Here is a 25,615-nt window from a genome sequence, read left to right as displayed (position 1 = left end):
CACTACATTTCACTTATCAAAGAATTATAGCTAAAAAAAACAGCAAATGCACAATCGAATTTGGGTTACAATGAAATTTGTAATACTAAAATACTCACTTGCATGTTTCTACATGTCGATCAGCCTCCATGATTACACCAAAGGGGCTGTAAGACAACAGAAAATCCAGAAAATCTGCTCACACCCTATAAAACTAGGGTTCATCAGAGTGGATCTATATCTGGGTAATCAAAGTGTTTTCAGAGCTCATAGTATTTTATATTTAGATGTATTTACATAAACAGCATTAGATGAAAGTTTAAAGACTAATTGTGGATTTAGAGACGTGTGCAAGCTGCAGACTAATCAACTATTGAGCTCTTATGACACGTCTCTTTACAACCGGCACAGAACTGACTACCATTCAGTGGGACGAGGCCGTGACCTTTTACAGCACAAGGTCCCACGTCACCAGTAACAGCTTTTGATCTAAACATTCACAATCTGTCTGGGACTGACAGGAAGATGATGGTCTAATACGCTGATATGCAATCTCATCCAATACGATTCAAATAATGGCAAATTTCTCGCTTTCACATCAAGCTGCAATGAATACCAAACACTAAGTCTAGTTATGATGAACTAATCAAACAAAGCCATGTTTGATTCCATCGTTGGCATAAGTGTTTAAAAAACGATTGCACATAAAAATATCCCCTCAACAACAACCACAACAGCCTCAGTGCTCAGTGCAAACTAGTTTACCGTCTCAACTCAATAAAAACCTATCCTGACAGAAGAAGACTAAATATTATTGCAAAAAAAAAGAAGTTAAGAGTCAACTTAAAAGAAAATCTGCGTATGTGCTACAGTAGTCAGTCATTAGAAAAATATCAAATATCAAAAAAAAAAAAAAAAAAAAAAAAGAAGAAAGACCCCAAAAATCAGAAAAGAGGTTTTGTGTTACTGTTAATGTTGATTTTTACATTTTAAGTCAGAAAACGACATTTCTGTCATCCTCGCTCATATCAGTGCTGCACAGAAAAGCTGGCTTTTCAGAAATGTTGCACGTTCAGAAAACAAGCTGCAAGTGCAGACATGACGGCGAGAAAGGCGTCTTCACCGTCTGGATGGGCGGAGCGCAGTAAAGTGAAATCAGGTGGATTAGTCAGGAACAAATCCTTCAGGTGAAAGGAGGCTGGGGTGGATTAATCACAGGTCTGGTGTGAAGTAATGAATACTTTTTAAAAAATATATTATTTAAAACTAAATTCTCCTTGAACCGTCACCTTATCGTGGTGGAGGAGTTTGAGTGCCCTAATGATCCTAGGAGCTATGTTGTCTGGGGCACTTAGTGCCCCTGGTAGGGTCTCCCATGACAAATTGGTCTTAGGTGAAGGGTGAGACAAAGAACGGTTCGAAGGATCTTTCATGGCGGTGAAAACGAAGAGTCGGAGTACCCGGCCCGGAGGGTTACCGGGGTCCCACCCTGGAGCCAGGCCTGGGGTTGGGGCCCGTGAGCGAGCGCCTGGTGGCCGGGCTTTCGCCCATGGGGCCCGGCCGGGCCCAGCCCGAACCGGATACATGGGCTCGTCCAACTGTGGACCCACCACCCGCAGGAGGAACATGAAGGGTCCGGTGCAGTGTGGATCGGGTGGCAGACCAAGGCGGGAGCCTTGGCGGTCCAATCCCCGGACAAGGAAACTAGTTTTTGGGACATGGAACGTCACCTCGCTGGCGGGGAAGGAGCCGGAGCTTGTGGCAGAGGTTGAGCGGTACCGGCTTGATATAGTCGGACTCACCTCGACACATTGCATTGGCTCTGGAACCCGAGACCTGGAGAGGGGTTGGACACTCTACTTTGCTGGAGTTGCTCCGGGTGAGAGGCGGAGGGCTGGGGTTGGCTTTTTGTTAGCCCCGAGACTCTCTGCCTGTGTGTTGGGGTTTACCCCGGGGGACAAGAGGGTAGCTTCCTTGCGCCTTCGGGTCGGGGAACGGGTCCTGACTGTTGTTTGTGCTTATGGGCCAAATATCAGTTCAGAGTACCCACCCTTTTTGGAGTCCCTGGGACGAGTGCTAGATAGTACTCCATCAGGGGACTCCATTGTCCTGCTGGGGGACTTCAATGCTCACGTGGGCAATGACAGCTTGACCTGGAGGGGTGTGATTGGGAGGAACGGCCCACCTGATCAGAACTCGAGCGGTGTTTTGTTATTGGACTTCTGTGCAAGCCGCAGTTTGGCCATAACGAACACCATGTTCGAACATAAGGATGCCCACCGGTACACTTGGTACCAGGGCAGCCTAGGTCACAGGTCGATGATAGATTTTGTAGTCGTATCATCTGACCTGCGACCGTATGTTTTGGACACCCGAGTGAAGAGAGGGGCGGAGCTGTCAACTGATCACCACCTGGTGGTGAGTTGGATCAGATGGCAAGGGAACATGCCGCGTAGACCTGGCAGACCCAAACGCATAGTGAGGGTCTGCTGGGAACGCCTGGCAGAAGAACCTGTCAAGACGGTCTTCAACTCCCACCTCCGGCAGAGCTTTGACCACGTCCCGAGAGCAGTGGGGGACATTGAGTCCGAGTGGGCCTTGTTCCACTCTGCGATTGTCGAGGCGGCTGTTGCTAGCTGTGGCCGTAAGGTGGCCGGTGCCAGTCGTGGTGGCAACCCCCGTACCCGCTGGTGGACACCAGAGGTTCGGGGAGCCGTCAGGCTGAAGAAGGAGGCCTACAGGGCGTGGCTGGTCTGTGGGTCTCCGGAGGCAGCAGACAGGTACCGGATAGCCAAGCGGGGTGCAGCAGTGGCAGTTGCCGAGGCAAAATCTCGGGCGTGGGAGGAGTTTGGTGAGGCCATGGAGAAAGACTATCGATCGGCTCCAAAGAGGTTCTGGCAAACTGTCCGGCGCCTCAGGAGAGGAAGGCAGCAACTCGCTCACACTGTTTACAGTGGGGATGGGGAGCTGCTGACGTCAACTGAGGCTATAGTCGGACGGTGGAAGGAATACTTTGAGGAGCTCCTCAATCCCACCAATGCGCATTCCGAGGAGGAACCAGAGCTGGGAGGCCTGGGGATGGACTGTCCGATCTCGGGGGCAGAAGTTGCTGAGGTAGTCAAACAACTACACAGCGGCGGAGCCCCGGGGGCGGATGAGGTTCGTCCTGGGTATCTCAAGGCTATGGATGTTGTAGGGCTGTCATGGTTGACACGTCTCTACAACATTGCGTGGTCATCGGGGGCAGTTCCTAGGGAGTGGCAGACCGGGGTGGTGGTCCCCATCTTTAAGAAGGGTGACCTGAGGGTGTGTTCCAACTATAGGGGGATCACACTCCTCAGCCTCCCTGGAAAGGTCTACTCCAAGGTACTGGAGAGGAGGGTCCGATCGATAGTTGAATCTCAGATAGAGGAGGAGCAATGTGGTTTTCGTCCTGGCCGTGGAACTGTGGACCAGCTCTATACCCTTGCAAGGGTGATGGAGGGGGCATGGGAGTTTGCCCAACCAATCCACATGTGCTTTGTGGATTTGGAGAAGGCTTATGACCGTGTCCCCAGGGGCACCCTGTGGGGGACGCTCCAGGAGTATGGGGTGGGTGGCTTTCTGTTAAGGGCCATTCAGTCCCTTTACCAGAGGAGCGTGAGTTTGGTCCGCATAGCCGGTAGTAAGTCGGACCTGTTCCCAGTGAGGGTTGGACTCCGCCAGGGCTGCCCTTTGTCACCGGTTCTGTTCATCACTTTTATGGACAGAATTTCTAGACGCAGCCGTGGTGTGGAGTGTGTCGAGTTTGGTGGGAGGAGAATCTCGTCTCTGCTTTTTGCGGATGATGTGGTCCTCCTAGCTTCATCCAGCTCTGACCTTCAGCTCTTGCTGGGTAGGTTCGCGGCCGAATGTGAAGCGGCTGGGATGAGGATCAGCACCTCCAAATCTGAGACCATGGTTCTCGACCGGAAAAGGGTGGCTTGCCACCTCCAGGTCGGGGGAGAGGTCCTACCTCAAGTGGAGGAGTTTAAGTATCTCGGGGTCTTGTTCACGAGTGAGGGTAGGAGGGATCGGGAGATCGACAGGCGGATTGGTTCGGCATCTGCAGTGATGCGGACGCTGAGCCGATCTGTCGTGGGGAAGAGGGAGCTGAGCCAGAAAGCCAGGCTCTCGATTTACCGGTCGATCTACGTCCCAATCCTCACCTATGGTCATGAGCTTTGGGTAATGACCGAAAGAACGAGATCGCGGATACAAGCGGCCGAAATGAGTTTCCTCCGTAGGGTGGCCGGGCTCAGCCTTAGAGATAGGGTGAGGAGCTCGGACATTCGGGAGGGACTCGGAGTAGAACCGCTGCTCCTCCGGATCGAAAGGAGCCAGTTGAGGTGGTTTGGGCATCTGGTCAGGATGCCTCCTGGACGCCTCCCTGGGGAGGTGTTTCGGGCATGTCCTGCCGGCAGAAGGCCCCCGGGTCGACCCAGGACACGTTGGAGAAGTTACATCTCCAATCTGGTCCGGGAACGCCTTGGGGTCCTGCCGGAGGAGCTGGTGGACAAGGCCGGGGAGAGGACGGCCTGGAGCTCCCTAGTTGGGATGCTGCCCCCGCGACCCGGACCCGGATAAGCGGAGGAAGACGAGACGAGAGACGAGAAAACTAAATTCTAATCATCTCTAAACTGGAAAGTGCTTTCTGTCTAAAACGGACACGGCGGCTGCATCACTCCTGTCCAAATCCTTCCGTCTCTTCTATGGCAAACATGAGCTTCTCCTTCAGCTGCTCGTAGCTCTTATATGGAGGGAGGTCCAGGCGATTAAAGCTAAAGACAAAAGACATGATGACGTTTCACAGATATCTTTTATATCTAATCTTAAGGAGATGACTGAAAAGGCTTGGAATTCATTTATATGTCAGACAGGATTTAATATCGTGTCATACCTGCAGCTGAAGGATATTTTGTTATACAAAACTATTAAAAAAAACTCTTACCAGGTGTGGCTTCGTGGAAGCCAGTTTTCTTTGCCTACTTTCTCGATGCAAAACTTCTGAGGGCCGTTGCTTCCTGTATATACATCAGAAACAAAGAAGAAGTGAATGAATGAATCATAAAACAATGTATGCAGGTGTGAAAGCGTCATTCTACTCTCATACCCATCAGATCAGCAAAGCCGCCCACAGGAAGACGACAGGTTCCTGTGACAAACTGCAGAAGTCTCATTCTCTTCTCATTGTCCATCTCCTTCACAAACTGTAAACAGATTATTGATAAGAACAACAATTAATGAAATGTGGACATGATGTAGTTTAATGTAAAAATGAATCTGGGGCCAAATTAAGTTTTAAACCAAGATCCTCGTATGTAGATATTTCAGTTGATGTTGCAAAAGCGCAGCAACTCACTAGCCTAGGCATCTAGATGTACCGTAGCAGAAGAAAAATTATTTTGCTCTGCATGTTGGTCAAACCTCACTCCATAGAAGCCTAAGCAGACTGAAACGCAGGCCCAATCACAGTGGTCTATCGGCAACTGAGTTAAAAAGTAATGATGGCGTTGGCTTTGGCATCAACTTTGGACTATTTGGACTTTGGCTTTTCTAGGAGTCAAGAGCAAATAGAGGTACTTGTTAATTTGCAAAAAGGATATATTTGGATCTTCTTCAATGGAGTATGGCAGACTGCCCCGTTGACGGAAATCCTTAGAGGTGAGTACATCACTTTGTTTGTTGTCCAGCAGCATGCAGAGACAGTTTGAAGGACAACCATAGACTCCGCCCCACGACTGAGATCTGTTTACGGATAATCGCGATGTGACTCTACCACTGACTTGCAATACTGATGTTTTATCTCCACAAATAACACAAGCCTGAAGGAGTTCTACTGTGTGGTGGAGATGCTAATGCTAATGGTTAGCTTCTACTTGTCGAGACATTCTCTGTTGCTTCCTGGACGCTAAGCCTTTCCTGTCACAAGTCAAGATGGGTGAGCCCATGAATGTTAAGTGAAGGTGTGACGTAGATCTGTCAGGCTTTTCAACCTGGAGCTGGTATTCTACCCTTTTGTTGGATAAAACTGATATTATTATTACTGAACTAATATTAACGTCTTGACTGTTAACATCTGGTACCTTATTAAACGTAGCTTCATCGCAATATTAAGCACTGTTATCAAATATCGTAGGTTTTCCTAATATCGTGCAGCCCTAACCTGGAGAAAGTTTAGACTCCCTTTACAGCTTTCCCGCCTGAGAGTCTAAAGCCCTTTTCAGATTGACATTCTGGAATATGTGTGGACAATTCAGTCCGGTTTTAAACCAGAACTGTGTTTTCAGTCACAACACTTGTACCGGAACTTGTCCTTTCGGCTGCCTTCACACAGCAGGGAAAAGTTCCAGATGTCCGGGGGTTTGGTTCGCCACATGCTACAGGAGCGAGCTATCTACGAGCGCACATCGTCCCCCGGTCTCCCCCTCCTCCCTGTCCAGAACTCGACCTCACCAGTCTGAAGCAGCCACCTTGTCCGTAACAAGTCCGGACCTGTTACTAGGGGGCATCGTCCTCTTTAATTACAGAAAACGTTATCCGGATGTTTGTATTCAGACACAAAGGTCTTACGGACAGAGTCCTGAACATTTCCGTTTTTCATGGCCTGTCTGAAGGGGGCTTAAGGAATGTCAAAATGTGTGTGCGTTAATCTTTGTGTGTGCTTAATAAATGCTTTCGGAAGGTCTGATGAGAGTGAACTGAGACCCTTGTTTGGTGTGTATTTTTCCTCTCCACTTTGCAAAGTCTAAATTGATTGTTTATGATTGGTATTGGTGTTGATTGATTGATTACTATAACCCCCTGTGCTTTAAACTTTCCCTAAGGTAATCTTGGATTGATAAAATTACCCAACACCCTTTCTGACTCAAGACCCTGGGATAAATAAGCTGGATCTGGAAAGAAGTTTATTAAACACCAGTTGCAGCCTCATTATCTCTTTGCATGCATGCTCACAATCCACTAAGAATGCACACATTTAGCTGTGGTTTTGATGAATGTAGGCACATCTGTTACAGCTCCTTGTGTGACCTATTTGGAGTTGTTTCACACTAGCGGTTTTTACAGGACAATAGCGTTCATCACCTCAAGGTTGGATTACTCCAATGCAATTCTGTTTGGCATTTCAAAAGCCGCATTATCTCACCTTCAGCTGATACAAAATGCGACAGCAAGATTTCTGACCAATACTGGCTGTCGGCAGCACATCACTCCAATTTTAGCAAGACTTCACTGGCTTCCTGTACACTACCGTATACGTTTTAAAATTTTATTGTTTGCTTTTAAGGTGCTGAATGGCTTAGCACCACCTTACTTATCCGAGTTACTCACTCCTTATGTGCCAGGCAGGACTCTCCGTTCAGGTGACCTACACCTACTACAGATTCCCCGTCTACGCTGCAAAACCCGTGGTGAACGAGCTTTTTCTGTCTGCGATCCGAAACTCTGGAATGATCTCCCGGGTTTTTAAGTCTCACTTAAAGACTTACTTTTATTTCCTTGCTTTTACTGCCTAGCTATTTTATCGATGGTTTAGCTACACTGTTCTTTTACCGATTTTATTGACTTCTCTTGTTTGGTTCTTTGTGCTATGCTCTAGCTGTTTTATTCTTTTATATTATTCTTTTAACCTTATATGTTTTTACCCCTGTACAGCACTTTGGTCAGCTCACATGCTGTTTTTAAATGTACTTTATCAAATAAATGGAATGGAATAGCGTTTGCAAAATGGGATTTACCGCGCCTCCCTGGGTAGAATAAAGGTCGTTTATAAGATCAGACCGTGGTGGTAATGTGGCGCAATCATGGCACTTTTATAAAAGATTAGGTGATGGCGGCATAAAGGGGCTATGGGGGCGGTCTCTGCGCTGCTGCAGACTTCCGTTTATCTTCGACATAACTTGCTTTTTATTGCGATTGAAGCTGTAATCGTTTTTTTTTAACAAGCAGCCCCTAAAGGTGTCTGTCCCCATCAGTCCCTGTGCAGTCTCTGGTGATCTGAGCTTCAGCTCTAACAGAGAGGCTCATGGAGCGCTGCAGCGCTCCAGTTTGCCATCTCAGCTGATTTTGTTAAAAAAGCAAACCTTATTGCCTGTGTTTACTTTCATTTTCAATAAATTTGCCAGCCGGAGCTCAGCAATAACTCCCTACATCATAATGGCATCTGCCCCTGTTGCGTCAGGGCGCATACAACAGACCATTACCGCAATATTACTACCAAGCGAGGTGGAACGAATGCCGCAAAATTTGCGCAACGCCATGCCTGCGTCGAGCGTTTATACATACCATTGCGGTAATATTACACCAATTTGCCGGCATGGTGTGTCTTGTAAAAAGGGCTTTAGATAAATGTTTAGGGTGAATTCAGCTGGGTCTAGTTGGAACCGCCTCCAGGGACCGAAAGACTACAAAAGGAGGGGGCAACAGGTGTCTGCTGGGAACGCCAGCAGCAACTACAGAGCTTTTGTATTCTTTGCTTGACAGAATTAGAACTTTTCATATCAGAGCCTAACATCTATTAAATACCCTAAAACGCAGTTTTTGGCTGTCATAGTATTTTTGAACACTCCACTTAAGTCAGAGCAAAGGACCAGGTGGTAAGAAATCAGAGTGAAAGTGGTAGCTTTCCTAAAAGAGTGCTGAATAAATTCCTACAAGAACTTGTTCTCAGATTGTAACTAGTTACTCTTTTTCAGAAACTGCCGCAACAGTGGTTGGAGTTGACCCTCAGCTACACACAGTATATTTTATCTTAATATTTGTAAACCTGAAAAAAGATGTTCCCATTTTTTTTTGCTGACATCAACTAACTGAGAAGGTCTTCTAGATCTGGGTAGTCTCCAAAGGTTAATCAGCTGTAGATGATCTACTGACAATGCTCTGTCATTAAAATCCAACCAGTAGAAATAAAGTATCGATGTTATCAGTACAAACCTGCCAAAACCAAAGAATCTGCTTGCTACCCCGAGTGTAATGTCTATAGATCGTGTTTCTCTGCCAGTCGCCAAGGTCGATCTCCTGCATCCCACAAAGCATCACCTAAAAAGAAGAAACATGAAACATAATCAGGTTATTGATATCTAAAGTAGCCTGACCATCTACATTTGAAAAGATGCAGACATGAGATTTACCTCTAGTTCTTTAGCATCAAAGTACTGAAGGTACTGCTGTGGAAGAACTTCGTTGAAACCCTCAAAGAAGGCTTGTGTCTGCTCCTCCACACCTCTAGACAGCCTCCACTCTGCCACCAGCCTGGACATAAGGACAGTCCAGTTCCATAAATGTTACATTATAGAGGTAAGATGCAGCAGACGTGATCCAGCTGTACCTGATGTATTCCTCTTTATTTTCCTCGGTTACTTGGATGTTTCCTCCATCTGGTTTCAGCTCATGGGTGGTGACCTCACCCAGGATCTCCTTGTCAACAGAGAAAAACATCTCCAGGCCACACTCTTCTATATTATTATCCCTACAAGCCAACAAATAAATAACCGTTAGCATCAACGTGCTTCAAAACCCACAAACTGAGATAATTAATGTTTAGTTCTTTTTTGTTTACATTCTATTTTTCAAGAAAACCCAGGACTATTTAAAATAAACAAACTCGCACCAAATCAAATGCATCTTCAAACTGTTGTTGCCCAAGTTTACCTCCCGTTACATGCTCTCATGAGCCACCTACTTGATCCAAATGAGAGAATTATAAAACTCTGGATCTATGGACTCCAAATCTTTAAGAGCCAGCAGTTTGTTCAGGATGCGTTTGTAGAAAGGCAGCGAGAAACCCGTGTCGATGAATTTTCCGTGAAACAAGGCCTAGAGAGAAAAAATCCAGGTGTGTGAAAGAAAGAAATGAGATAAAACAGTAAAAATACTAAAGTAATTCAACAGGATTGGTTTCAAAAAAAGTCTGGTGAAACAAACAAACTTTAAAAAACCCTGAACATGTTAGATGAGCGCGATCATCCCGTCACACCAAACCAGCGTGTCAAATTTAAATTATTCGAGCGTTTGCAAATAAAAGGGGGTACCATAGCAATGAAGCGGCCGATGAACTTGAAGTACTTGAGGTGATCGGGGTTGATGTAAGAGGCTGGGTTGATCTGGAGGCAGTAGTTGTCTTTTCCAGCATACTCAAACAAACAGTACATGGGATTCAGCACTTCGTGTGAAAGCAGGAAAAACCACTCTCTGAGAAGATAAGGACGGAGGGTTAAACAGGTGAGTCGTCGCACGCGTCTGAGTCAGGTGATGGAATATGTGTGCTGTTATAAATTCAATAAGATTTGGGTGTAGTCAAAAAAAAAAGAGCATCTGGAAGTGAAACTTTCCCACGCCTTACGAGTCATAGAAGACGATTACCTGGCTACACCTCCGTAATCCAGACCCTCCTCTCCAGGAAATATAATCCACAACCGCCGCCGTAGATCTTGGGGGTGGAAACTCATGATCTTTGAAGGCAAACAAAGAATTACATTTGCTACGTAAAAATAGAAAATGTCGGTGTTAAAGAAAAAAAAACTAAGAAAAAGTTTACCTGCTGAAACGAATCCTCGAACAACGTTTTTCTTGAGACCGTAATCTTGATGTGCTGAGGCATCGACAATTGCTACAAAAAATATACAAATACTTGGTGGAAAATATTTCACATATCCTTTCTTAAATATTATAATGCACGAGGTTAAATTAGCACAAAATAATGAGATTTAAAGGGACACTGTGCAGTTTTGGCTTGCTTTTAGCACCCCCTAGTGTCCGTTTGTGAAAGCAAAAGTGAAACTTATCTTCTCGCTATACGTTCATCTTTTTAACACCTTAATCCAACAGCTGAAATGTCTCCCCAGCCTCCATTAATGTCTAAAGGAGTGATTCTTTACTAAATTAAACAAATCAGCTGTGCTCATGATCTAAAACATGCAGGAAACGTGCTGGAAGCAGACTGCAGCGCCAGGTATGTCAACTCCACTTTACTAAGTTCAACAGGGACTAAACCGGCACTCTGACATTGCATGTGTGATATTCTGGCCACAGAGGGCGGTGGGGGTCTGAGTGACATTTCATTAACCCTGTTAAGGGTCATTTAAACACATACTGGCTCAAGAAAATGGTTTAAAAATATGAAAAAGTTTCATAGTATCCATTTGAATCAGAAACGTTTTTGAGATTGAGAGATTTAAAAAGTACATACGTGACACCAGAACCTGAAGTATTGCACTTTGGCTTTAAAGTCCCTGACGTAGGTGATCTGTGGGCCGTTCTCACTGGAAGGAAAATTAAAAATGGGGGGAAAAAAACATGGTTTGCTCAGTTAAATGCTTCTTGTAATATAAATATGCCCAAAACACAACTCCTGGACAAAGGCTAAAGGCTGCAGCCAGGTCTCTTTCTCTAAAGGCTGCGTTTAACTTAGACATGTCAACATCTTACAGTGAGGATTTCCCAGTGCGGGGGTCGATGTAGGTCGTCGTTCTCCTGTTGTGGTCGACAAAATAAGGAATCCCATCCACAGTGAACCGCATCTCCCAGCCGTCAGGCAGGGGCTTATCATTCAGCAGCCTGGGCAATGCAAACGAAACAAACATGGGAGACACGTAATTAATCCGATTTAGGAATAAATGAGAACTAAACTCAGGATTATCCTTGAAACACTACAGAATCACAGCAGGTAGTTGAATTTGTTAACTCCTGAAAATATTTTATGACTTTCACAATATATTTCATTTTAAACGTCAAGGGAAAAAACAGTCTCTTTATTGTGTACCAACTGCCTCCTTATTTAGGAAAATTAATCCATACTATCACTTATTGCACTTTTTTTATACGTTTTTATTTAATTCCATTTAACCGTTAATAAATATACGGGTGCATCAGCTGATGCTGCAGACCCGTGACACAGAGGCGGTCGCTCCACTCACCCTTGTGTCCTCGGGTCCTCCCACTGTGTCGTCCGAGTCGGATGATGAACAAAATAAACTCTTCCATTGATGTCTGTTCTCTTCTCTGCAGCAGAACACAACAGATTTACCAATCTGCAGCCATTCACCTTAACATCTCATATTCTCATTGTATCTTTTGGAAACAACAGTTGTCTTAAGAGTTTGCTTTACCCCAACCGTGTGGTAGAGGTCCCAGTGGGTCAAACTCTTTAGTTGCCGTGGCTGCAAACTGGTCCTGGAGCTGAACAGGAGAGGAGACGAGACACAAGGTAACACATAAACCAGAATATTCTAATTTATCATATTATTTATAACCCAGTTCCATTTAGACACCATTTACTTTTTCCTCACTATATGACTTTAAAAAAATCCATCCAAATATATTTATGTCTGCTAATTTAACCTCCTAAGACCCTGTGCCCACATATGTGGACTTTGTAATTTTGCACAATAATATTTTATTCCCTTCAAATTAGAACTTTTTCATTATTTAGAGACACTTGATATTGACTTTTAAGTTTAAAATCGTTTCTTTTGATTTCTGTTTTTTAAACATTTGTCAACGTGTCTAATTGTTTTATTTAAGTAATATTTTATTCACGTTTATGAGAGTTGACTAATCTATAATAAATAGAAATATTTTGTCTTTTAAAGGGATATTCCGCACAAAATTGAAAAGTAGTCTCAACAGATTTTTTAAATGGCCTGTATTTGATATAGCGCCTTCTAGAGTCCTGGAACCCCCCAAGGCGCTTTACAACACAATCAGTCATTCACCCATTCACACACACATTCACACACTGGTGGGGATGAGCTACAATGTAGCCACAGCTGCCCTGGGGCGCACTGACAGAGGTGAGGCTGCCGAGCACTGGCGCCACCGGTCCCTCCGACCACCACCAGCAGGCAATGTGGGTTAAGTGTCTTGCCCAAGGACACAACGACAGCGACAGACTGAGCGGGTCTCGAACCTGCAACCTTCCGATTGCGAGGCGAGCACTTAACTCCTGTGCCACCGTCGCCCCATCAGAGTTACATAAGTTGGAAAAGGCCATTTTTAACCAGCCCAGTCATTCTCCTGACCCGACTGTACTCCTTTAGCTTTAGCTTAGCATTAAACACAGTAAGTGAATGGGTCCACCTAGCACTGTGAGTAAAAACATCCTTAAAACCACTCAGTTGTGATCCTAAATCTGCTTGATGACCTGTGTGTGCGTTTTACGCTGGTTCACTAACAACTAGGGATGCACTGATGGATCGGCATTTCATCCCAATCGGCCGATAGCGCCCCTATCGGTTTTGATCGGAGTTTTCAAAATAGATCAAAGCAGACTGATCAGGTAGGGTTGTCACGGTAACCGGTGTAGCGGTAAACCCCGGTAAAAAAAAAAAGTTGACAATAATAATAACCGTCTTGTTTTAAAAATATATATATTATCTCGGTGGGTTTACCGTGACTGCGGTGTAGGCGCGGTGACCCTTACCAGCCACCGTATCATCTGCTGAAGTTGCCGGCGGCACATGCGCACTTTGTTGTTTACAACCAAAGCTGAAATAATGGCCAAAGGAGGAGACGGCAGCGCGCAGGAGGACATTTTTTATCCCTCAAAGAAGACAAAATGGGAAGTACGGGCATATTTTGGATATTTAAAAGAATGCCGAGGGATAGTTGATAGAAGACGGCTATCCTGTTTGCAGCATGTGCAGAAAAAGTGTCTGTGAAAGGCAGCAGCGCTTCAGATCTCATGACACATCTGTGTGACCATCGCCCACAACTCTACAGTCAACGCAAGGCAAGCTAACGTTAGCGTTTTAGCTAAAATGCGTGATCCGAGGATTTGGGTTGAGGGAGAATGCAACGAGTCGCTATATAAAGCAGCCGCAGTGCCGCTACCTGCATACAAACCGTGTCGCAGACACCCCCATGTTGAAATGACGCTATGCATTACGGGGCTCCCAGGGGCAGATAAGAGTTGGTCTCTCTCTGAGAATAATTATGAATTTAACAATGATGACTGCCTGGTGACATTTTCCCAAATCTGCAAAGCTCACTGGAAGGACACAAACCGAGGACAATATTTTCCTGATATAGGGTTTATTACTCAAGTAAGGGTAAAAAAGTATCTGATTAGAAGGCTACTTGAGTACTGAGTATCATCTGATCTAATATTTTTAAAATGATGACATCAAACAGACAAAAAATAAAAAGTTATGGGCAAATATTGGTATTTTGAAGACTAAAGGGAAAAATGTAAACAAATAAACAACATAATTACAAAATAACACATTTTAGGCTAAATTTAGATACAAACTAAGGCCAATATTTCCTGACATACAGGGTTTATTTAATTGTGTAAATTATTGTGTGAAAATGTCGCACGTTTAAAAAAAATACTGCGATAACACCGAAAAACGTGGTAATTTTGGTCACAATAACCGTGAGGTTAAATTTTCACACCATGACAACCCTAAATAAGACCATTTTAGATTAGGTTACATTTCCTTTATTCCCAGATTATGTAGTTTGTACCACTCATTATAATGTTGTAGAAAATTTCTGGCCAATCCACGTGATCGGTATCGGTGATCGGCAGCAAAAAACCTGATCGTGCATCCCTACTAAAAACATGGGCATCTGTGTTTACAGAAGGAGGTGTCTTTGGGGCTGCCAGCGGAGGCTTACAACTGTGCTTTTCATAAAGTAGTCCCAAGTCTAAAATAGCGCCTGTGATTCCTTTACGTTACTAATTATTTTCACTTGAAGTCAGTCTGATTATTTAGGTTGCCATGCAGAATTGGGATCACTACTAAGTGGTTTTAAGGATGTTTTTACTCATAATGCTAGTTGGACCCATTCACTTACTGAGTTTAATGCTAAGCTAAAGCTAAAGGAGTACAGTCAGGTCAGGAGAATGACTGGGCTGGTTACAAATTGTTTTTTCCCCACTTTTCTAACACTGGGACACATGTCAACAGACAAAATTTTTATTTTGGGTGGAATATCGTTTTAAATAACATCAAATACAAATCGGGGTCTCATGAGGATAAATAGAAGCCTAGTTTAAAATACAGTTTCTTACACAGTTCCACTTCCAAACAGCACATTTTGAAACTTCTACTGGTCAAAGTTTTGTTTTAACACACAATTAGGAGCGTAAAATAACTAAAGGGTCATTTAAATCAAAAATAAATAACTAAAGAAATACTATCAATGTAAACCAGGACTAAAAGTCAACACAAAAAAGTGAGCTCAGCACTATGATCCGTGCAATAAGTCACAGGTAAACCCCTCAGGTGAAATAGATGAGGTAGCGTCTCTTACCCCATAAATGAACCTCTGGTTAAACTGCTGCATCGCTCCCTGGAGCTGGCTGCGCTGGTGCTGCCATTCCTCATAGTTCCGCACCGACTCCTGCGTGGGCCGCTGCCACGTCGTAGTTCGTGTTATGTGGTCAACATAATACACTCGACCCATCGGGTCCACCCTCCGCTCCCACCTCCAGAACAAAAAGATAATGTGTATAAAAACATACGAGTGCTTAAAGTAAATGAAATGTGGCTGTGAATGTTTACATGTATGAATTTGTAAATGCGGATTTTGCTTTTTGGTACCCTGATGGTAGCGGCTCAGGCCGGTCCCATGTTGTCCTCTTCTCTATGTGGTCCACATAATACACCCGTCCACTCTGGTCCACTCTTTGCTCCCATCTGCATAAACAATGTAAATCATAACAAAATGGTTGTAGTGAATTAAGAAAAACTATTTTCTGCATCATTTAGCAGCAAAACTGAAAGATTAAAGAACAAGTCACCCCAAAACCAACTTTGTGTTTTGCTGATTAACTTTATAAACGTGTGATTAATAGTGCTGTAGATATGTGTGATCATTACTTTGGCATTTTAGTGCATCTTATTTAAAGCTACAAAGGCATATTTGTAAAACAAATTAGTTTAAAACATTTTTCTTGCACCTTAACAACATTCTAACATAATAAACATGTTGTGGAGATTAAAAATAAATAATAATGTGATTCTCTTGCATTTGTCTGAAAAACCTCCGCCAATAACACGATTCAGACCAAAAGCAATTGTTGGACCATCTGGTTGTCGGTCCGGCCGTACCGCTGCACTTCCCTGGGTCCTCCATTCGTTACGCTGTCGCGTACAGAACACCACTGGTGTGAGAGGTTCTGTGCTAAATAACATCAGAGAAGGAGAAACAGCCGGCTGCTACAACTTCACCTTTAGGACAAACTACCAGAGTCCCAGAAACAAATACATCATTTGAAGTCACGGACAACAAAAGATGTCTGTACCTAGAAAACTGCGACTGGTGTTTAGCGCCATCTTGTTTCCATCAACATTACAGGTTTCATGTTCCAGCAGAAGATACCTGAGAGGAGGGGTGATTGCGCTATGACCCTGTTTGTTGGTTTGCAGATTTGCCATAACAGCTTTAAAATAAAAACATTCTGGCTAAAACTGTTAATGTGGCGCCATCTTCAGGTTAAAAGTCTGTACTACATTTGAATCAGCCATCGCTGCTGGCTAAAGTGGTACAATGCAGCGTCTGCCTCACTGCCTCTGTGTTTATTGACTCATTCACAGCCCATAAGACACTACACACAGAAAAGTAAACAGGTGAAGTATAAATGTAGATTCATGATTCAGTAAAGTATAAGTTAGAAAATTGGTGACGTGTTCTTTACCCTGGTGGCAGGGGGCCGTTGTTAACAGGAGTGACTCTGGGCGTTGTTGCAGCTGGAGCAGCAGTGATGGCGCTGCCTGGTTTGGGACCACTTGGTTGTTGTGAGGAAACTGCTACTGCAGCTCGAGTTCCTGATTCATCCGGCGGGTCAGAGCATCCGCTTGCTGAAGCTTGAGAGGAACCATCTGATGCTGGAGCTTCACTTAGCTCGCTAGGAGAAGAACTGCTGGAGGAGGCTGGCAGCAGAAAAGACAATAATACAGAAGAGTTCAAACTGAGCGAATCTGCAGAGCTGAGTGTGTGGCAAACGTCTGCACATGCAAAGGTACATCCATTATCTCGTGTTTCTTACTGGGTGAGGATGCGGGTTTACATGGCGTGGAAGGTAAAGGTCTGGGAAGACGTGAAGCATTAGAGCCCCCTGGAGATGGGGAGTTAGAGTCTGTACTAGGGACAGCAAGACCACTGGGAACAATGACCCACTCGTCTGAGTCACTGGATGGAGACGTGTCCCTACTTGATCTAAAAGAACAAAAATTATTTTTTTCCACTCTCAAAATAATCCAGGATGTAAAAAAGTTAGAAGGCTTTCTTATTCCATTTAAATTTTGGGTTTAAATACAAAATTAAAAATTCATGAGACCTGTTGCTGCTGCCATTTTGTTTTGTGTTTCCATTTAGAACAGAGGCTAGGAACAAAAGAGAAAAAAACTGCATCACTTATGAGGTTAAATGTGCAATTTCTGTCAGAATGGACGTGTTTTTTGTTATTTAAAAACATTAAATGAACACCAGAGATTTCAACAAAAATTGTTTTTAAGTGAATACAAGATTTCACTAACAGGAAATTTAACCTGTGATATAAAATGTGAATGATGAATATTTTACAGCTACATGCATACATCTTGTGCCCTCTAGTGGATAAAAGGTGTAACGACAACACTAGTAACGTACTGCAGCACAATTGGTGGGATGCTAACCTGATAACGTGTTAAAAACAAATCTAACAGAAGACATAAAAAATAAAAAACTGATAAATTAACTTGTGTTTTCTTACTCTGTTCTCTCTCTGCCAAATCAAAGGCTTCTGGGTCTATCTGCATGCCGTCCAGACAGACAGACAGGTCACCAACAACATCCTGAGGGTCTCTGTCAGAGCTCAGCTGCAGCGTCTGCACCACCTCACACACTATGGAGGGGACAAAACAAAACATATAAATATCGTATATTAAAACTGATGCTGAGATTATAAAAGCATTCAACCTGATAAAATATATAATAATCAGTGGGGATGATCTATAACACACTCAAATATCAGCTCTGTGCTCATGTGTAGGTAAAAATCTACCGTTAGACACAAACACATCCTGAAAATAACAGGGTGGAAAATAAGGTTAGACGTGGGAAAAGAATAAGCACAACTAAAGACACGTTTGTGTAAACTCACATTTCAGATCATTGGCTCTGAGAGTCTTACTAATGTCCAAAGTAGCCATCCCCAAAAGGATGTCAGCTTTTAAAGTCTGATAGCTCCAAACACGGAAAACCAGCTTGCTGACGGGAGTCACAATTCTGCAGAGGAATAATGACAGGTGAGATGGTGAGGACCTCAGAAGCTCAGGGAAAGATGTAAACAAATTACAGCAACTAGATGAACAACAGCTGAGCTCACACTGTGAGGGCCTGCTTCCATTTGGGACTGTGTGTGTTGTTGCACTTCTCAGTTCTCTTTGACTGGCCATCCACCGCTACCTCCACGTATGGACTGGGACCAAACCAGATCTTTTTGTTTTCCTTCAGCTTAGCTGACAGCACTTGAAAAAGGACATAAACAGCATGAACAACAACACATTTAATATTAAGATTGGTCTGAAATCTTAAAGCTGCTTAAAAGCCACTGTTAGTGTTAAACAACTTTGTGTTATCAACACTAACTAAAGATTGTGTCAAATAATCAAGATCTCAATTTCAATCAAAATAAATGTGATTATTATTTTTTTGCCAAAATCGAGCAGCCCTACTTAAAAACACAATCTACAATCATTAAAGGATTTCAAGCACATGAAAGAACAATTTAAAAAGGATATGCACCTCTACTCTATGGCCGTCAGTGTCTAATGGCATATGTGGACGACGTATTTGCGGGCGCAGACTTGGCAACCTTGTGGGTTCAAATAGCGCATTCACAGCTGGGTCGGCCCAGCCCAGCCCTGGAAGGTTAATTGTGTTCACACCTAGGTTATCGGTACGTTTTCTGTGCTCGGCCGACCACTTTTTCGAACCTGCTTTCTGGCTTGCAGCACCACTGCTCATTGAGACAGTACGAACCTGTCTGCTTCATGGAGTCTGTTGACGGCCGCTTCTGTTTCCTAATTTAAAGAGAACACCACAGACTTTGCTCGTCTTTTGCCCCGCTCACATGCTCTGGGAGATCTGCGTTCCTGAGAAGGCTGTGTGAACAAAATCTCACTCAGATGTGAAAGTGGCCAAATATGACTGGCTCTGGAACAAGGAAGAATGGAGGCAGGAAAGATTGTAAACAATGCCCATCTAAGACCTCCACTCAGCCGACTGAGAATAAAATCTGTTTCACTGTAACCTTCCATAGACGTTGGACTGTTTAGTGATTATTTTACTGTGGAATTCTTACGTATTGCATATTTAAATCTAATTCTGACAGATAATCCATTTCTAATCTAATTTAAATTGTGAGCTTAATTTTTTTCATGATTATTATTATTTTGGGATCTCTGATTGTTTTGTTCCATTATTTCTTTTTTTAATTCTTAATCACAAGTTTATTGTTTTTTAAAAGGTCCTATGTGGATGACTGAGATTTTAAATCAGTGTATGAGCGGTGTACTTTTCCCAATCACTTATGAGACAATGCATTTTTCAACCAAAGACAATGACCACGATGGGTCAAGTCATACATGGATTGATCGACTTCAATTGCTGAAATCGAACTATCTGATGCAAAAAGAAAAGTTACAACATTGTCATAGAAAATGTGTTTTACACGCTGCATTGATGAAAACTCACCAGTGACTTGCAATTGGGCTTTCATGGTTCAGCCATAACACTGGATTGTAGTTTAGCTACCAAGAAACAACCTGTAAATAAGGAAAAAAACAATGCTGTTAACTTGATGAAACGGGTTGTAAGTCTAATACAAGAAGATATGATATGGTGCAATGGCCCAAAAGATGTTGAGGAGGATGTTTTAAGAAAAAATGTGCACATGAGGCAGATTCATCATAAAAAATGTGCACATGAGGCAGATTCATCATAAAAAATGGAAACAATATTCAAATTTCAGGGAATTTTAAATATTGTGTTTGCATAAATACTTATTTCACATCTGCAGAATCAAGTACTCCACCCACATGGATATGTGGCACTTCCATCTTGAGGAAAATGAGCATTATGATAGCTCCACAATACCTGTGGGCTAATCTCTGCTATTCCTAGAACATGAGTACTCTCCATAACTGAAAATCTCATTATCAATTGAGCTAAAAGGGTTTCATTCAACCCATCTACACTGAAAGTATATTCTTCAAAACAATGAAACCTATTACAGGGCATATGCAGGAATCTTAAAGTTAAATTGAATACCTTTTCAAGACTTTTTGAAGACCTTCTCAATATGTGTTAATACCTCACCCGCCATCTCAAGGTGTATCCATTTACAGTGAGCAGCGAAACTTTTAACATTTCGGTGCATTCGTAACACGTACCGGGTACACCAGCGTGTACATTGTGGTTTAGAACTTTCGTCCCGCCGACTAATAAACTAAGCCAATTTACCATCATAAAATTAATGAGGCTATTTGCGTTAAGTGTGGCTGTTTTAGCCTTATCAGTCATGTTTATAGCTTGTTAGCCAGTGAGCGTTTAGACAAGCACTAGCCTTTTGTAAGCCTAAGAAAATCATTTAAGAATAGTTTAAATAAGATTCAAAACTATAATAATACACCTTCTTATCAACAGACAAGATACTTAGCTTGGTGCAACTTTGTCCGTCGAGGTAGGTTCAGAACGAGCAACGGGGCTGAGTTAAGTATCCATTAACTCGTGTAAGTAATGCTAACAGAACTCAGACGACTATTTGAATCAATACAATTGTTTAATAAGAAGTTAGTATTCAAAATAAAATACAATGTCGATACCTGGCAAGCAGGGGAAATAAAGGACCAAGCGTCTAAATCCAGAATGTTGACAATTAGGAAGCAGATTTGGCCACACTAATTCCGCTAGCTTAAAGAGAAGCAGCGCTTCCGGTTCACGATTTTCACAATAAAGTTTACCACAAAACAAAATATTGATTTGAAAATATTTTATATGAATTGAAAGAAGTAAGTAAGATACAGTTAGTTTGGCAGTTTGATCGGAATGGAAAGACCAAATACAAGTATTATTTTTGTTAATATTTTATTTGGCAAATATGCCCCTCTTTGTCAAAAACATCCGTTTTGATAGTTCAGTGATGCAGAAATGTTATTGAGAGCACACATAATTCCTTATTATTGCTCGTTTCCTCTTTCTGGTTGTCTCTGCAATGCATCCTCATGCAATACTTATAAAAAAACAGATTTTTACAATACTACTGCAACGTTGTGTGTGTTAGTTTGGTTATTCGAACATTGTTGTTTAGACGACTCTAACGGTACTTTGTTAATTTTTATGATTTTTTTTACAAATAAAACAATAAAAATTCAAATACTTAAGTTTCTGCACAATATTTTAGAATTCAATAGCTTTCCAAACATTGATTTAGTTGTTAGAAAACAATGAGCCATGAAAACTGTGACGATAGATGGCGCACTTTGAAGTCACAGCCACATTTGACTTCCTCGCGCTTGGTCTCGTGACTCCCTTGCTGGTCAGCTGATACCTTTGTCAGATTAATAAAAGGTTTATCAGATAACTACGTTGATATCATTTACCCCGACAAAGGAAAAAATATGCTGTCTCGGTTGCTAAAGGAACACCAGGCGAAGCAAAACGAGCGGAAGGAGCTGCAGGGTGAGTAAACAGGACCTCACCGTTAGCTAACGCTAATGCTGCTAATGCTAAAAACAAACCCCTAATTAAGGTGCTTACGCTTTTCTTGTTTCTTCTTGCTTAGAGAAACGCAGACGTGAAGCAATAGCAGCAGCCACCTGTCTGACCGAAGCTCTAGTAGACCATCTCAACGTTGGGTATGACATAAAAACATTTCTCTCTGGCAAATGAAACAGCCATAAACGTGTGACGTAATAGTCACTCTGCTTTTTAAGTTTTATATGAGTATTTTAAGGGTTATGTTGCTTTTTACATAAGTATCTTTATTTTAAGTTCAAATTATTATACTAAAATAGTTAGGCTTGCCACAGTATATTGTTTTGTTTGGGTTGTGTTTATAAAGCAAAAATAGTAGGAAAATATTGTGAAAATAAATATAGCCATGTGTTGTTTTATTCAGAATTATAAACAAATTAAAGTGAAAAAGCTTACTGGTCTATAATTTGCAATGTTTGCTAAAATATTGCACTAATTTAGTATTAAAACATGATTTTAGAAAATGTTATTACATGCAACTTGCATGCCCTTTTGAAAAGGGTTTAATTTGATCAGATGGTAGAATTCATGCCTGGATATTTTAAGTGTTTGTAGGACACTGTGTTAACTGTACTCTTGTATGGACATCTTCTCTAATTAAACTGAAACAAGCTTTGGGTAATATTTTGCATACATTGCTTGTTGCAGTTTATTCCTAGCAGGATAACAAAATATAAAACACAGGTAATATTGCGATTGTTGTGAAAGATGAGGCAATCAGCTTTAATAGCAAGAGAGGGATGGAAAGACCATTGCGGTTCTCTAGATTTAGGTAAAAGGTTAGAAGTAAAATCTTTTCATGACATGGTCAGAATTTCAGTAGTTAGGTATTTCTTTGAAGTCACTTATCTACCAAAGGAAATTTACCCCTTTGTGAAACAGGGTCCCAAACTTCAGTCCTCGAGGGCCACCACCCAGCATGTTTTACATGTTTCCCTGCTTCAACACACCTGATTTAAACCGGCATCTAATTCACAGTCTGAACAGTTGATTCAACCATTGAATCAAGAGTGTTTGGCACAGGGAAACAACTAAAACATGCTTGATTGGGGCCCTTGAGGACACCCATGCTCTACAATAACTAATGCAATACTTAATTAATTGAAAATGCATTCAAGCCCATACTTGTGTTCTGCTTTATCTAAGTGTCGCTCAGGCATACGTAAACCAACGCAAACTGGACCATGAAGTGAAGACACTGCAGGTACAGGCGAGCCAGTTCTCCAAGCAAACTGCTCAGTGGATCAGCATGGTGGAGGGTTTCAATCAGGCTTTAAAGGTGGGGTATATAATCTGAAGTGCTGTTTTAAAGAAGAAAGTAGCTTACTGTGTTTTTTGGTTTTCCCTCGTGAGGTGAAATATAATGCCTGTTTATCAGGGCTCACAGTACTTTTGATTTAGTGAGTTGGCAAAGAGCAGATCTGTTTTATGGAAGTGGGGTCAGCTCACATTTCCCTTGAAAGTAGCTGCAAATTATCTTTTTACATGTGAATGTTAAAGTAACACTGAGCAGTTTCCTGCTCTTCTGCCCTTCTGGTTCATAGTGGAATTACAACTGTCATAAACAACCCTGCTAGCGGCACTAACATCGAGCTAACACTAACATGAGCCAGCTGATGAAATTAAACCCCGAAGTAAAAAGATTTTTGGAGAAAAAAATTATTACTTTCAAGTCCAGCAGCAACAAAGCCAGGTCACCATCTCTCAGTGATTTTGTAGCCTCCTTTAGCTTCTTAAAACTAATGCAGGTTCACTCTGTTTTTAGCTCTTTGCTTCACCTCCAAAGATATTACTCTTTTACTTTTACTTCAAGGCTCCGCCATGATGCCAACAGAAAAAGCAAACTTCTTTTTCTAACTCTTGTGCATGTTGTTGATGCTTGGCAAACTGAAAATGCTAACCACTAGCATTACAGCTAACAGTCGTGAAGCAGATAAAGAGCAAGCCCTAGAACACCTACCCACTCCAAAAAAAATAATCTAGTGCAGTTTTTGGTCAGTAGAGTGCTGCAGATGGGTGTCAAATATGAAACTGGTCAAGTTTCTAACTTAGTGGAACTCAATAGGTGGCCCGCGAGCCTCCTCTTCCTGGTCCCCGGACCGGACCCTTCACTCTGTTATAATGTTGCAGAAGGACCACTACATACCTGCCATATCACTGGTTCAGTCATCTCTCAGAACTTTTTCAAACAGCATCCCACCTTCCCACCACCACTTAAAAATAGGAATTTGTTTTATGTGGCCCTCAGCCACTTGTATTTGGGTACATAACCCAACAATCATATGTTAAAGCTCTAGCTTAACATTTTAAAAAACATCTGTTGTTTCTTTAAATTATCAGTTGAACAAGGTGCCAGGTACTAACTTTGTCCTGTGCATTCTCTTTCAAACAGGAAATTGGGGATGTTGAGAACTGGGCTCGCAGTATTGAAATGGACATGAGAACGATTGCCACAGCTCTGGAGTATGTACACAAGGGCCAGCTTCAGTCTGCTGCTTCGTAAACCTCTCCATATGTTTGGGACAACTATACTGGAATAAAACAAGAGTCCAGACTGGTGGAGCTTATTAAAACTCTGCCTGCTGCTCTGAGAGGACCAAAGTGGGTTTCTCACAGTAGTTTGTTGTAGTTTAAACACGTTTCACTGACCAGGTGTTTGGTTCGTCATCAGGAGGATGAGCACACGATGATGTCTGAGGAAAAACAAGAATACTTTCAGCAGGTTTTGTCAGGATGTTTCTCTGTAATAGTTATTTATTTTTGGGTAAATGCTGAATATACCTTTAATAAGTGGAGAAAATAAGGTTAACTTATGAAAACTCTAAGGCGTCACAGACAAATTACTACCACTCACTGTCTGAGGTACCTCTGGATTTTCTTTTTGCACCGTAGCTAACATATCTAAACACGTTTTTGCAGAAGTTGGCTGTTTTTGTTGCTGCCATGTAGTTTTGGATGATTTTAATAAAAATGGAACTTTTAATTTTTTTTCTTTACAATATTCTATTAACTTAGAAACGATAGTTTATAAAGAAATCTAGTCACATTAAGGTCAGGCATATGTTTACTGTTAATAAATAAACCATCAATGATTTATGTTAGCAATAATACAACATAACATTGATTGGTTTGAGAATTGAGCACATTTATATTTGACAAACACTTAATTGGACTTGTTACGAAAGTAAAAGTGTTCCACTATTTCTGGACAAAGTTTTGCAGCAAACGTCCTTACATAACCATGTGAATACAATGGCTGGATAAATGTTTGCCTTGTTGGAAAGATTAGACAACCCCTGGAATGTGTGACGTGAAGAAAAGTTACTTGACAATAAAATCTGCAGAGTTCATTCACATAGTTACAGACATGTTGGGTAACTAATTAACCTCCTAAGCTACAACAAAAGGAATCATTTTAAATTGGACGTATGCACAAATTTTACAACATTTACCAAGATTAAGTTAATACGCTGCCTTCCTGTAACTGTAGCTGTAAAGCATTTAGAATAATTATTATTTTCTACATTTTGGGAGGGTTCATAAAAAATATAAATGCATGATATCAATCCAATGTATAAAGACTAGTTTTCTGCTGATTTAAATGCAGACTGGCTCAGAAAAACAACCTTTTATGTAAGGTTAGTAAAATGATTATTATAATGAGCTTTAAATGGTTTTTCCAATGATATGTTTCTGTATAAAGTAAGAAACACAGACTCTAAAATAGTTATTTAAACTTGTGTTTACCTTTTGCAACCAACCAGAAGTTGTATAATTTCAGATTGCTGTGAGTTTGAACTTGGTACAAACGTTCTCTGAAACCCAAGACTTGCAAAACAATGTTCTTTTGGGGACTTGTCCCCCTTTCGTC

General features: G+C 42.1%; 2 protein-coding genes across 4 annotated transcripts; one reads left to right on the top strand and one right to left on the bottom strand.

Moving 5' to 3' along the window:
* Window positions 1-1,063: 1,063 nt before the first annotated feature.
* Window positions 1,064-21,868, bottom strand: itcha (itchy E3 ubiquitin protein ligase a). Of its 3 annotated transcripts, XR_011520121.1 has the most exons (25): window positions 20,814-20,930; window positions 19,684-19,754; window positions 18,314-18,455; window positions 18,089-18,213; window positions 17,699-17,830; window positions 17,285-17,330; window positions 16,994-17,163; window positions 16,643-16,877; window positions 15,546-15,641; window positions 15,256-15,430; window positions 12,105-12,174; window positions 11,913-11,997; window positions 11,425-11,553; window positions 11,186-11,258; window positions 10,535-10,606; window positions 10,360-10,448; window positions 10,029-10,188; window positions 9,680-9,813; window positions 9,326-9,466; window positions 9,129-9,249; window positions 8,932-9,036; window positions 5,111-5,207; window positions 4,949-5,021; window positions 4,625-4,778; window positions 1,064-1,254 (listed from the first exon to the last, which is right to left on the bottom strand). XR_011520121.1 is itself a non-coding variant. In XM_070549368.1 (24 exons), exons 2-24 carry the CDS (start codon window positions 19,706-19,708, stop codon window positions 4,679-4,681), a joined length of 2,595 nt encoding a protein of 864 aa, XP_070405469.1. In that variant the 5' UTR covers window positions 19,709-19,754; window positions 21,748-21,868; the 3' UTR covers window positions 4,612-4,678. The 3 variants fall into 3 exon arrangements, 2 of the variants coding, with proteins under 2 accessions (XP_070405469.1, XP_015814698.3); XM_070549368.1 differs by lacking the exons at window positions 1,064-1,254; window positions 20,814-20,930 and adding an exon at window positions 21,748-21,868 and having other exon boundaries at window positions 4,612-4,778; XM_015959212.3 differs by lacking the exon at window positions 1,064-1,254 and having other exon boundaries at window positions 4,612-4,778.
* On the top strand, window positions 21,479-24,727 carry bloc1s1 (biogenesis of lysosomal organelles complex-1, subunit 1). Its single transcript, XM_015959228.3, has 4 exons — window positions 21,479-21,669; window positions 21,773-21,845; window positions 22,891-23,023; window positions 24,137-24,727. The coding sequence occupies exons 1-4, from the start codon at window positions 21,609-21,611 to the stop codon at window positions 24,245-24,247; spliced, it is 378 nt and encodes a 125-aa protein (XP_015814714.1). The 5' UTR covers window positions 21,479-21,608; the 3' UTR covers window positions 24,248-24,727.
* The last annotated feature ends 888 nt before the right edge of the window (window positions 24,728-25,615 follow it).

This window comes from Nothobranchius furzeri, chromosome 3 (genome assembly GCF_043380555.1).
Source record: "Nothobranchius furzeri strain GRZ-AD chromosome 3, NfurGRZ-RIMD1, whole genome shotgun sequence".
In the NCBI taxonomy this organism is placed as follows: domain Eukaryota; kingdom Metazoa; phylum Chordata; class Actinopteri; order Cyprinodontiformes; family Nothobranchiidae; genus Nothobranchius; species Nothobranchius furzeri.
The sequence above is the reverse complement of the archived record's forward strand: the minus strand, read 5'-3'. Positions and strand labels throughout refer to the sequence as shown.

Coding starts and splice junctions, on each gene's coding strand:
- bloc1s1 (XM_015959228.3), top strand. CDS start 21,609: ATGCTGTCTCGGTTGCTAAAGGAACACCAGGCGAAGCAAAACGAGCGG. Junction 21,846..22,890: donor GTAGACCATCTCAACGTTGG/GTATGACATAAA, acceptor GCTTTATCTAAG/TGTCGCTCAGGCATACGTAA. Junction 23,024..24,136: donor GTTTCAATCAGGCTTTAAAG/GTGGGGTATATA, acceptor TCTTTCAAACAG/GAAATTGGGGATGTTGAGAA.
- itcha (XM_070549368.1), bottom strand. CDS start 19,708: ATGAAAGCCCAATTGCAAGTCACTG. Junction 18,456..19,683: donor AGCCCAATTGCAAGTCACTG/GTGAGTTTTCAT, acceptor TCCTTTTTCAAG/TGCTGTCAGCTAAGCTGAAG. Junction 18,214..18,313: donor TGGAAGCAGGCCCTCACAGT/GTGAGCTCAGCT, acceptor ATTCCTCTGCAG/AATTGTGACTCCCGTCAGCA.